The sequence below is a fragment of the Balaenoptera physalus genome (assembly GCF_965194825.1).
Source record: "Balaenoptera physalus genome assembly, chromosome: 16".
Classification (NCBI taxonomy): Eukaryota; Metazoa; Chordata; class Mammalia; order Artiodactyla; family Balaenopteridae; genus Balaenoptera; species Balaenoptera physalus.
Window position 1 is genome coordinate 55,077,954 of NC_138898.1, and position 11,748 is coordinate 55,089,701.

Genomic DNA, 11,748 nt, shown 5'->3' on the forward strand with positions numbered 1-11,748 from the left:
TTGATAGTTTCCTCCTAAGTTGAGGATTGTTGCCTGAACCCATTATTTCATTAAGGGTTACAAAATGGTGATTTTTCTAATCCTAGCATTGCTTCTATATCAGCTAGAAATCTGTAAAGAAGATCTTTCCCTCATCAACTTGAGCTGATTACCCTGAAATAGGATTCTTGCAGGAAAGACAGAGATAATGGTGAATTATTTCCTTTAATTACCAGTTTTCAGGGTAAAATATTGGTGCAGTAGCCACCTCCGATACATGGTGGCAAATGAGGGTTTCTATTTTTTTTCTTTTTTGTGGGTGTCACTATGAATCATGAGTTTTTAAATATTCAGTTTGTTCAGTCAGTTAAGTTACTGTTTTGTCGCTCACATGGTCTCATCTTAGGCTTGCAAGCTGGCCCCTGAGCCCCTTGACATGACCCTCTATCTTGGATAGCTGTCCTGCTTTCTTAAATGACAAGATGTTCCAGGCTCATCTTCTACATTCCCTTCCTCAGACCTGAATCAGCCATTTCTCTGTGGAGTCTTGGTGCCTTTTGGGGGAATGGTGTTTAGGGACCAAAATCTGGGCACTGGAAGGAACACGTTAAAAATTCAAAATTCCCACCATGGAAAAGAGTCTGGCAGTTTCTTAAAAGTTAGACATAGAGTCGCCATACGACCCAGCACTCCCACTCCTAGGTAGATACCCAAGAGAAATGAAAACAGCCCACAAAAAAAACTTGCACACCAATGTTCACAGCAGCATTTTCCACAATAGCTAAAAGGTGGAAACAACCCAAATGTCCATCAACAGATGAACAGATAAATACAATGTGGTATATCCATATAATGGAACATTATTCAGCCATAAAAAGGAATGAAGTACAGCTACACACTACAACATGGATGAACCTTGAAAACATGATGCTGAATGAAAGAACCCAGACACAAAAGGACACAGATTGTGTGGTTCCATTTATATGGAGTGTCCAGAATAGGCAAATCCATAGAGACAGAAAGTAGATTAGTGGTTGCCTATGCCTGGGGGTTTGGGACAAAAAGAAAGGTGACTGCTAAGGGGTATGAGATTTCTTTTGCGATGATGAAAACATTTTAAAACTTATTGTGGTGATGGTTGCACAGCTCTGTGAATGTACTAAAAGCCATTGAATATACACTTTACGCTCATTAAATAGGTGTTGAATGCGTGAAGGTCAGGTGTCTTGGAACCATCAGGAGAATGTTTCTCGGGCCTGCAGGCCTACACTCAGAGTAGCAGTGGGGTTGGTTTGTCTTTTGGAGGCAGTAACTGACGGTGTTTCCTTGCCTTGGCTGCCAGGAAGCTCACTTTGCAGCTCCCCTCCAACAAGAGCATGCATTACGGGTCCGAGCCTTAACCCAAGCGTTGTCATTTTCCCTTTCCTTCACCGCTTCACTTTTCTTGATTAATCTTGTTACACTCTACATAACTTTGCAGGTTGCTGCAAATCCTTTTCTGGAGCAAGGCAGAGTGTGAATTAATTGACTAAAGTCTCTTTTCTTCCCTTTGTCTGTTCACAGCTGGTTCCCAGTGATTTGGACAATCTGAAGAAAGACGTGGATGAGGTCTGGAAAGTAGTCAGGAAGCTGCTGGTTGAAGGCTTCCGGTTCGACCCCGACAGCGCTGCCGGCTTTAGGAAGTGAGCCTCTCCCAGATAGGGGTGCAGCTCCCAGAGTCTAGGGGTCTCTCCTTCCAGAGAGGAAACAAGAGAGGTATCCCAGTGGATTCTGAACCCTGGGAGGAAGGATTCCAGACCTGTGGACCTGTGGAGAGAGGGGGCAGGGCTTTCCAGCTGCTGGGGTGGGGGATGGAGCTGCGAGCACCCAGGGGCTCAGAGGTGGGCAGGCCTGCCCTTGAGTGCAGAGGGGGCTCCAGGTGCTCATGTGAAGAAACCTGGGCTCAGAGAGGGAAGGGGCTCCCCAGAGGGAGCCTGGGCAGATCTGGGACTAGAGCCAGGCCCCCACCCCCTCCAGACAGAGCCCCAGGCAGAGGGACTCGATGTTCCTGGGGGGGCTCCTGTCCTCAGATCACCCCTCATGCTCCCAAATGTCCACTGTGAAGAGTAGCTTTCCCTGATTTTAAAGACCTCCTTTGTGTTTGGGGCGAGGAGAGAAACTAAACACACTTTTACCCCCTACTGCTGCCCCAAGTGGCCGCACATGGGGGTCAGCGGGGGCCAGTAGAGCTGAGCTGAGCGCAGGGGCTGGGCCAGCGGGAGTAGGATGTGGGGGAAGCCCTGACCCTGAGGCATAGATGGACTTGCAGCCTCCGGCGCAAGCACTGCCTGGGGCAGGGGTGGCCTTGCAGGGCCTGGCTTGGCGCAGCAGCTGACGGAGCTGGGTGTCTTCCAGGAAACTGAGCGGGTGAAATGCATCTCCTGCCACCGGCCCGTGGAGATGATGACCAGCCCGTGAGTACCGCCAGGAATCGTCCGTGACGTGTACATCCGTGTACACCGTTCTGTACACATCATTTCATTAGCCCCCGACCTGGGCAAGGTACTAGCATCCCTCCCTTCACCAGCCCTGTCTGGTGCCCGCTGTGTCCAGGGGCAGGGTCAACTCCAAAAGGAAAAGGATGAAAGGAAACTCTGGGGAAAGGCTGAACTTTGTGGGACTTCCTTGCACATATTTTTATAGTCTAATACTTTTGTTTATTTATCAAGGTGAAGTTCACTTATAAAATCAACCATTTTAAAGTGGGATTTAGTGCACATTCACCTCTAATTCCAAAATATTTCCATCTCCCCAAGGAAACCCTGACCGATCAGCACTCACTCCCATTCCCCTCCCCCAGCCCCTGACAACCACCAATCTACTCACTGTCTCTACGGATCGGCCTGTTGTAGACGTTTCGTATAAATGGAATCATACAATATGTGGCCTTGTGTGTCTGGCTTCTTTCACTGAGCATGATGTTTTCAAGGTTCATTTGCATTGTAGCCTGTGTCAGTGATTCATTCCATTTTATGGCTGAATAATATCCCACTGTGTGGACACACCTAGGATCTTGCAGTGCCCATGGCCTCTGCGCTACTAGCCTGTTCCTGGTGACCCGTGACGCTCACCACCCCACGCCTGGCCATGTTGGGAGATACAGCCAGAATTTTTCTTTCAAAATCGCAGCATTATTTATAATATTTTTATTGAAGTGTAGTTGATTTACAATGTTGTGTTAGTTTCAGGTGTACAGCAAAGTGATTCATATATATATATATATATATATATATATATATATATATATATATATATACATACATACACACACACAGTTTTTCAGATTCTTTTCCCTTATAGGTTATTACAAGATATTGAGTAGAGTTCCCTGTGCTATACAGTAGGTCCTTGTTGGTTATCTATTTTATATATAGTGGTGTGTATGTGTTAATCCCAAACTTCTAATTTATCCCTCCCTGCCCCATAATATTTTTTTTTCAGAAAAAGAGGAAAGGAAACAACCTGAAGTGGTGAGTGAGTTGCAGTACGTTCACGTCAGCCAATAAGGCAAGTCGTAGAGGAAGGCCTTACGTAGAACCTTCTGAGATGGGGGGGATGTTCCACAGCTGTGCTGTCCAGTGAAGTAGCCACTGGCCACATTTGACTGTGGAGCACTTGAAAGATGGCTAATGAGACAGAGAAACTGAATTTTAAATTTTATTTAAATTTAGTTAATATGGGGAATTCCCTGGTGGTCCATTGGTTAGTACTCTGTGCTTCCACTGCAAGGGGGCACGGGTTCTATTCCTGGTTGGGAAACTAAGATCCCACATGCCGCACGGCGTGGCCAAAAATAAATAAGTAAATAAAAATTAAAATTAAAAAAATTTAAAAATAAATTTAGTTAATTTAAATAGCCACATGTGGCCAGTGGCTGCCATATTGGATGGCACAGTCACAAAAGAATGTTTAATGACCTGGAAAAATGTTTGCAGTAACTTAAATGAGAACACCAAGTAGGATGTGTGTTATGATCCTATTTCTGTTTAAAAAAAAAACAAACACAAACACAGAAAAATACTGGAAGGACACATATCAAAATATTTGATTACAGTGATTACAGTGATTTCTTTGTGTTTTTCTTTACTTTCTAAAATGCTGACAATATGCATGACTTTAAATTTTTATTGAGGCTTAACATGCACACAGTAAAGTATGTAAACGTTTGTTTCACAACTGGATGAGTTTTTACATGTGTACACGCCTTGGTAACCACCACTCAAATCAAGATGTAGAACGGTTCCAGCTCCTCAGAAGGCTGATGTTTTACTATTTTTATTTCTTGTACTGAGGTCAAATACACATAATATAAATTAACCATTTTAAAGTTAACAGTTCAGGGGCATTTAGTACATTGACAATATTGTGCCACCACCACCTCAATCTAGTGCCAGAACCTTTCCACCCACCGGAAGGAAACCCCGTGCCCATAAGCAATCATTCCCCATCCCCCTCCCCCCACCCCTGCCAACCTCCAACCTGCATCCCACTTCTAGGACTCATCTGTTTGGGGGTTTTCCTTTTATTATCAGAAAAACTGTTCTTTATGATTTATGAAGAGGATGGTGGCCCCATGCTGTGGATCTTTCTAGAGGGAAGGCGGTGTTTGAGGGCAAGCTTCCTGGAAGAGGTGGAAGCTGGGCCCTCTGCTGGCCACGTGCGCCTCCCACTTAACTCTTGTCCTCCACAGGCAACTCATCACCATCCGCAGTGCCCGCCTGCTGTCGCGGCTGCGGCCAGCCAGCGCCAACAGCTACGAGTACCTGCAGTGGCAACAGGTGAGGTGAGCAGGTGGGGGTCCGAGCGCCACCAGAAATGCAAACTCCAGTTCCAAGATGCAAAGGCTGTCCGGGGCACTGCAGCCGTCTGCAGGGGAGCCGTCCTGGGTGGTGGGGCTGCAGACGGGCACGTGAGGTGCTCATGGGGCGAGGAACGGACAGGTTACTGGGCTTCTGTCATGGGCCAAGAACTGTTAAGGGAGGGAGGGTCTCTCATTTAAAGCTCACACCCCCCTGTGAGCTAGGGTTGATGAGCCTGCTTCCAGCTGGAAGAAGTGAGTCATGACCCTGGGTCCTCCGTGGGGCTTGCTGCGGCCGGGCAGGCACTGTGCCAACCTCTTTGACAGACCTGACCTCATTGAATCCTTACACCTTACCTCTGAGGTCATTCTGCTATCATCCCATTTCACAGTTGAAGAAACCAAGGCTAAAAGAGTTTGAGCAACGCTCCTGAGGTCTCACAGCTAGTGAGTGGCGGGCTCTGGCACCTAAACCTGCAGGTTTCCTCTGCCCCCGGCTATCTCCCTGGGCCCCAGCCCTGCCCCTCATCCCCTGACACCCCACAGCTTCATGGGTGCTTCTGGCTCCCAGGCCCCCAGGCCCGAGGGTACGTCTGGCCAGGCGTGGAGTGATGGCTGAATAGCAGCCACAGCCACATGAAGGGGAGGGACATGGGGGCCTGTGCCCGGTGCCCCCACCCTCACTCGCCTGACTCCCTCTTGGGATGAGAGGTTAAGAGGGACTTCCCTGGCGGTTCAGTGGTTGAGACTCTGCACTTCCACTGCAGGGGGCGCCGGTTTGATCCCTGGTCTGGGAACTAAGATCCCACATGCCGCTCAGCGTGGCCAAAAAAGAAAAAGAAGTTAAGAGCCTGCATTTGGCAGGCGAGACCAGGACTCCAGGTCTGGGAGAACACGGGTCTCAATTTTCCCCTCTGCCCCAATGGTGCCTGTCTGTATCCACACACCAGGCCCCAGGCCTGCCCGGCTGCATCACCCAAGCTGAAGCTGGAAGAAATTCCAGTCTTCCCTCGCTACTGGCCAGGCCCTCGGACCCAACCTGAGGCTCCTCTGGGGCGGAGGGGTCTCCAAGTGGCTGCTGACGCCCCTGCCCTGCCCCAGGGAACAACAGCGGCTGCAGAAGCTCCAGAACCTTGCAGCCCCGGAGGGGAGCCTGGACTCGCTGGGCTCCCAGCAGGACTGGGGTGACGGCCCCGGAAATGACGCCAACCTTGATTTCAAATCATGTAACTTGTCGACAGTCTACCCCTACGGGGACCCCGAGTTGTTGGACTATGATTCGTGAGTCAGGCTGCAGCCCCTGGCGGTGGGCAACCCTGGGGGAAGCCAGGCCCTGCTGCCTCTGTGAACACTCCCTTACCCGGGGCCCGGGCTGCCCAACAGGCCGAGGTGGACATCCTGGGAGTGGACGGGATCCTGTACAAGGGCCGAATGAACAGCAAGGACAGGGTGCGGCCTCTGACCGGCGCAGAGAAGGAGCTGGCAGGTGAGGAGCGTCAGGGCTTCCTGGGCACCCCTGCCCCGTGTCCTGCCTTTGCTGGGCATTGTGAGGCCCAGTGTGGTGCAGGCGGGGCCCAGAGCCGGCAACATCTGTGACTGGGGGCTCCTCACACAGCCACTCACAAACATGGGATCCTGCTGTATGCCAGGCACTGTACTGGGACAGCTTGTGACAAGGGATGCTGGGGAGGGGTACTGGATGGCCTCCCCAGAGAAGGAATGCTGGGTGGTGATGGGAGAGTTGTGACAAGGGACACTAGTTCAAGGAGGAGGTCCTAGACTGCTGTCCTGAGGCCTCTGAAAAGGGAATAAGGCTTAGCTGGATGAAGGGATCAGGTGGGAGGAGAGTGATCCAGGGGGAGGGAATAGAGGTGCAAAGGCCCTGTGGTGGATGGAAGGCAGGCACACTTAGGAACTTGGGAAGGTGAGTCTACCTGGCGTGGGGAGATCGGGCTGGGGTTAGGCATGATGAGGAGGATGCCAGGACAGACTGGAGGCCTGTGTCCTAATTGTCATGGGTTGGGGAGGGTTGGGCCAGAGGGAGACGTGGAATGAATTGCTCTGGTTACTGCAGTGTCGAGGCCCTGGCTCCAGCTGGCTCCGACCGGGGACCCCGGGACTCAGCTCCAGCACTGGGCCAACAATACCTTCTCTGCCTGCCCCTTTGAGGTTACCCCGCTCTGGGAAGAGGGGTTCCACACACTGCCCTACTGGGGCTGGTCCAGGAGCCACAAAGTGGTCAGGGGGTTAAATTCTGCCCATGGTGTCCTTCCTCACCCCACTTTGCCTCCATTGACTTGAGAACAACCACCAGACACCTAAGCAAAGCAAAGGGGACTCTTTTCCTGGGTGTGCTGGATAGAGAGGACAGCACCCTGCTTTAGTGTCCCGGGGCTGCAACAAATGACCACCAGTTGGGTGGCTTAAGACAATAGAAATTAACTCTCACAGTACAGGAGGCCAGAAATCCAAAATCAAGGTGTTGGCAGGGCCGTTCTCCCTCCGAAGGCCCTAGTGGAGGATCCTTTCTGCCTCTTCCAGCTTCTGGGAGCTCCAGGCATTCCTGGGTGTGTGGCTGCATCACCCCCGTTTCTGCCTCCTTCTTCGTGTGGCTTCTCCGTGTGGCTTCTCCCTGTGTCTCCTCCTCTTCTGTCTCTTAACTCAGATGCCCTCATCTGAAGGTCCTTCACTTGATTACATCTGCAGAGACCTTTTCTTTAAACAAGGTCACATTCACAGGTTCCAGGGGGACACATCTTTTGGGGAGCTGCCAGTCAACCCACTACAGGCCCCTGCCCTGCTCCAGGGGGCAGGTCACCATCTTGAACCCTGCATTCCCCCTGGGGCACGGATGTGGCCCTTGCAGTGTTAATGGCTCCACCTGGATGATGCCCCCGGCCGCAGATGCTGTCGAGAAGAGACTCAGGCTGGGCCCCTGGGATCACCAGGCAGGATAACAGCAATGGTGGCCAATATTTAATGAGCTCAACTTCTTGCCAGGCCCTGCACTACCTCCTCTCACTCTGCACCAGCCGGTGAGGCATTGCACAAATGAGCGGGTGAGGGCCGCTTGCCGGGAGCCCACCCTTGGTGGAGGGGTCAGGATGATCTACAGACCCGACCTTCGTCCCCAGTCATCCATCGGATGGCGTCCCCACCCAGCTCCCCAGGGCTGTCATCCAGAGCGAGGGGCTCTTCTCCCCAGGGCTAGTTTGTTCTCCAGACCCATGCAGCAAAGCAGGAGTGGATCAGGATGCCTCAATTGCTTTATCCTGCTTGGGGGCCACAAAGTCTAACTAGAAATTGGAATCAATTCGAAACCCACCTGTGGCTGGATCTTTTGACCAGTTTGTCTTATTGCTCATTTTTTACTCAAAAGAAAATTCTACTCCAAAACACACTCAGTATCTAAACCTAAACTAGCTGATGTGAGCCCCCCTCCCAGGTCCAGCCTGGTCCCAGATGCATCCATCCATCCTTTGCCCACAGGGCCACCAAGGGCCGTCCAGCCAGCCTGTGCCCTCCTGATGCCTGCACAGTGGTCAGGATCTCAGGCCAGGCAGAGGAACCCTTGATCCCTAGTAAACAGTGCCCCCAGCATGAGGCTGGACTTCCACAGAGGTCTCAATGGAAGGGGGGGCTAAGTACAGGCAGGGCTCAGGTAGGCAGAGGCAGCAGGGGCGCAGATGGAGGGGGAGATGCCTCACCAGCCTCACCGTCCTCACCAGCACTGAGTGAATGGCCTCAAACCCGCTCCTGACCAGGCCCCTCCCCCGCTCAGGACCCTGCAAAGTGAGTGTCCTATGGCTGCTGTAACATTACCACAAACAGGGGCTTAAAACTATCCAAGTTTATTTTATCTTAGTTCTGGAGGTCAAATCAGAAGTGAATCTTACAGGGCTAACTAAGATCGAGGTGTCTGCAGGGCTGGTTCCTTCTGAGGCTCAAGGGGAGACTCCGTGTCCTTCCAGAGGTCTCCCACATTCCTTGGCTCGTGGCCCCTTCTGCCATCTTCAAAGTGCATCTCTCTGACCTCAGCGTCTGTCCTTACATCTCCTTCTCTGACTCTGGCCCTCTGGCCTCCCCTCATAAGGACCTTGCAATTACATTGGACCCATCTAGTTAATCCAGGATCATTTCCCCATCTCAAGATCCTTAACTTCATAACATTTACAAAGCCCCCTCTGCCACGTAAGGTGACATAGTCACAGGTTCTGGGGATTAGGGCAGGGACGTCTTGGGGTGCATTGTCCCCAGAGTCCGATCTCCTTGGCTGATCTGCAGGGCCCCTTGGCCACTCCCCGCCCCAGCCTCGTCTGCTCCCTGCCTCCAGCCTCCCAGAACTGCTTGCTTGCTCTCTCAACGATCCAGGCTCTTCCCCCCGTCTGGGCCCCTGCATGTGCCATGTGCTCTGCCTGGAATCCCTGGAGAACCTTTCTCATCTGCCAGGGCTCAAATGTCCCCTCCCATCGGGAGCCTCCCAGCTGCTTGGCTTTTGGCTCTTGCAGAGGCGGGAAAGCCGTGGAGGAGATCGTGGGAGAAGCAGATATTGGGGTCAGGTGGCGAGTTTGGGTTTGGGCCTCTGCATCCAAGGTGTCTGGGGGCCTTCAAGGAGAGTGCAGGCTCAGAGCTGGGTTCCCAGCCCTCACTGGGTCTTGGTTTTGAATCTGTACCCCAGGCTCATGTGCCTCACCTTGGAGGGAAGCAGTGTGACAGTCTCACTGGTTGGCTGGTTGGCAGGTCCTACCTCTGACCTGTGGAGGGATGCAGGTGCCAACCAGTGATCAGAGTGGGGACCAGGGAGTGATCCTCAACTGGGCATTTGCTCTTACCCCGAACCTGCAAAGCACATGGGAGGTCGTTCCTAGCTCAGGTTCAAGGGACATGACCCAAGCTACCTGGATCCCAAAGGCTAATGGGGAATCAGTGTGGTCCCCTGTGTCAGTTGGGTCCTCCAGGGCGCAGACCCTGAGACAGAGTTAGGAATGCAATAGGTTTGGGATGGGGCGGCGTTAACAAAGAGGAGGAAGGGAGGGAGCAGGCAGAGAGACCCTCAGACAGTGTGCAGACCTGATAAAGTCCAGGCCAGCCCAGTGGGGACCTTCCAAGCAAACACTGCCCAGCAGATGGCCAGGCCCTGTGCTCCCATATTGGCCAGAGATGCTAACAGACCCCGAGTGCTAACAGGTGGAGGCTGTCAGCTCCCTGTGCTCCCCAGAACTGAACGATGAGTTCTTTCTTAAAGGGAGAGCTAAACGGCACCTCCTGCTGCCACATGGCCCTGGTCACTCAGGCGGTCAGTCCTTAGCCCTCCTTGGTGCCACGTGTGTTTTGGATGCCGCTGGAGAGACCTGGTGAGGTCAAAGTAAAGTTACTGCCCCCTTAGAGTTTTTACTCCACGAAGAATGGTGAAATGAAATGAGTAAGTTCAGAGAGTGAATAAGATGAAACATGGGGAATTCCCTGGCGGTCCAGTGGTTAGGACTCAGTGCTTTTACTGCCAAGGGCGCGGGTTCAATCCCTGGTTGGGGAACTAAGATCCCACAAGCCATTCGGTGTGGCCAAAAAAAAAAAGATGAAACATGGAAATAGGGGAGAGAATGACTGGGGCCAGGGGTTGTCCCTGTGGAGCATGTGGTCTGAAGGACTCTCTGAAAATGAAGGTCAGGAGACAGCCAGGGAAGGACAGAGCCTTCCAAGCAGAAGGAACCGTCAGGGTCCTGCATGGGAAGGAGCTTCGTGCCCCTGTAATTCGTCCTAGGTGGGAGGCCTGGCCCGTCCCCTCCAGACCTGGTGCCCTGCTCAGCCGTCTGCGACCCCCCAACACCACCACCCGCCCCCCCGTCCTTCCTGCATATTCACTGTCATGGCCTCTTTTCCCTGCACGTTCCCACCTCGTACAGTGGTCTCTGGTCTGGATGGCCGGTCATGGTGACTCTTGGCTGGACGGGGAGAAAGGGACGCCTTGGGTTCAAAAGTGAAGGATGGAGCCAGACTCCAAAGGCCACATATTGTGTGACCCCCCCCCCTCCCATGATGTGTCCCGAACAGGCAAATTACGAAGACAGAAAACAGATTAGTGGTTGCTGGGTGCTCGGGGGAGGGGTGAATGGTGGGGTGACTGCCTTATGGATACAGGTTTCTTTGGGGGGTGATGAAGTATTCTGGAACCAGATGGAGATGGCAGTTGCATAGCCTTGTGAATGCACTTAATGCCACTGAATTGTTCACTTTGAATGGTTAATTTTATGTGAAGTTTACCTCAAAAAAATGTGCATGCACAGAAGATGAAGGCCAGGAAGGTGGGATGGGGCACTGTGGTGGCCTGGTCCTGGTGGGAATAGCTGAAGAACTGCCAGGCTGGCCAGCACGTCACCTGTATCTTTTCATGCTAACATAATGTCTCTCTCCTCCTTGGCCTTGAGTTACTTTCAAAAAGCCTTTTTCTGACATCTCAGCCTTTAGAAGCTCTAGACTCACGAAGGTGGGGAGGGAGGAAGGGTCTTCCATGCACGACTGGGTGGGGATTGGGTGTGTGAAGAGGCGGCAGGGGGTGGGGGGGTGGGGGGCAGCAGGGCAGATCCCACCGGAACGAAAGGGCCTCCAGGGTGGGGCAGAGCCCTGGAAGCGCCCCGCACCAGCTCCTGTCTCTTCCCCTTTCTTTTCCACCAAGCTGTGAAGGTTCCGCATCCCCCCGCTCGAAGGCCTTATGAGGGTGCGCGCCCGAGTGCCTTATTTGGTGCCATCTACCCCTGTGAGTACCTGGCCCAGCTGGGATTCTGGCAGGGTCTCTGGGCCCCCAGTCCCAGCCTGGGGCTCTCCTACCCCACCTCATCCATATCTCACCTGCCCTGCCCGGACCTGGGCCAGAGAAGATCCCTCGAGTGGCCCCCCCACCCCGGCACCCAGCCCCCTGGCTGGGGCCTCCAGCC

At 52.7% G+C, this 11,748-nt stretch overlaps 1 protein-coding gene across 1 annotated transcript in view; it reads left to right on the forward strand.

The window, feature by feature from the left end:
• LOC309644837 (uncharacterized protein C16orf96) overlaps positions 1–11,748 on the forward strand; it is a 67,252-nt gene that overhangs the window by 47,257 nt on the left and 8,247 nt on the right. The window contains 6 exon segments of the mRNA XM_082428999.1: positions 1,543–1,661; positions 2,374–2,375; positions 2,378–2,432; positions 4,709–4,796; positions 6,200–6,302; positions 11,490–11,570. Coding sequence (XP_082285125.1) covers positions 1,543–1,661; positions 2,374–2,375; positions 2,378–2,432; positions 4,709–4,796; positions 6,200–6,302; positions 11,490–11,570 — 448 coding nt within the window.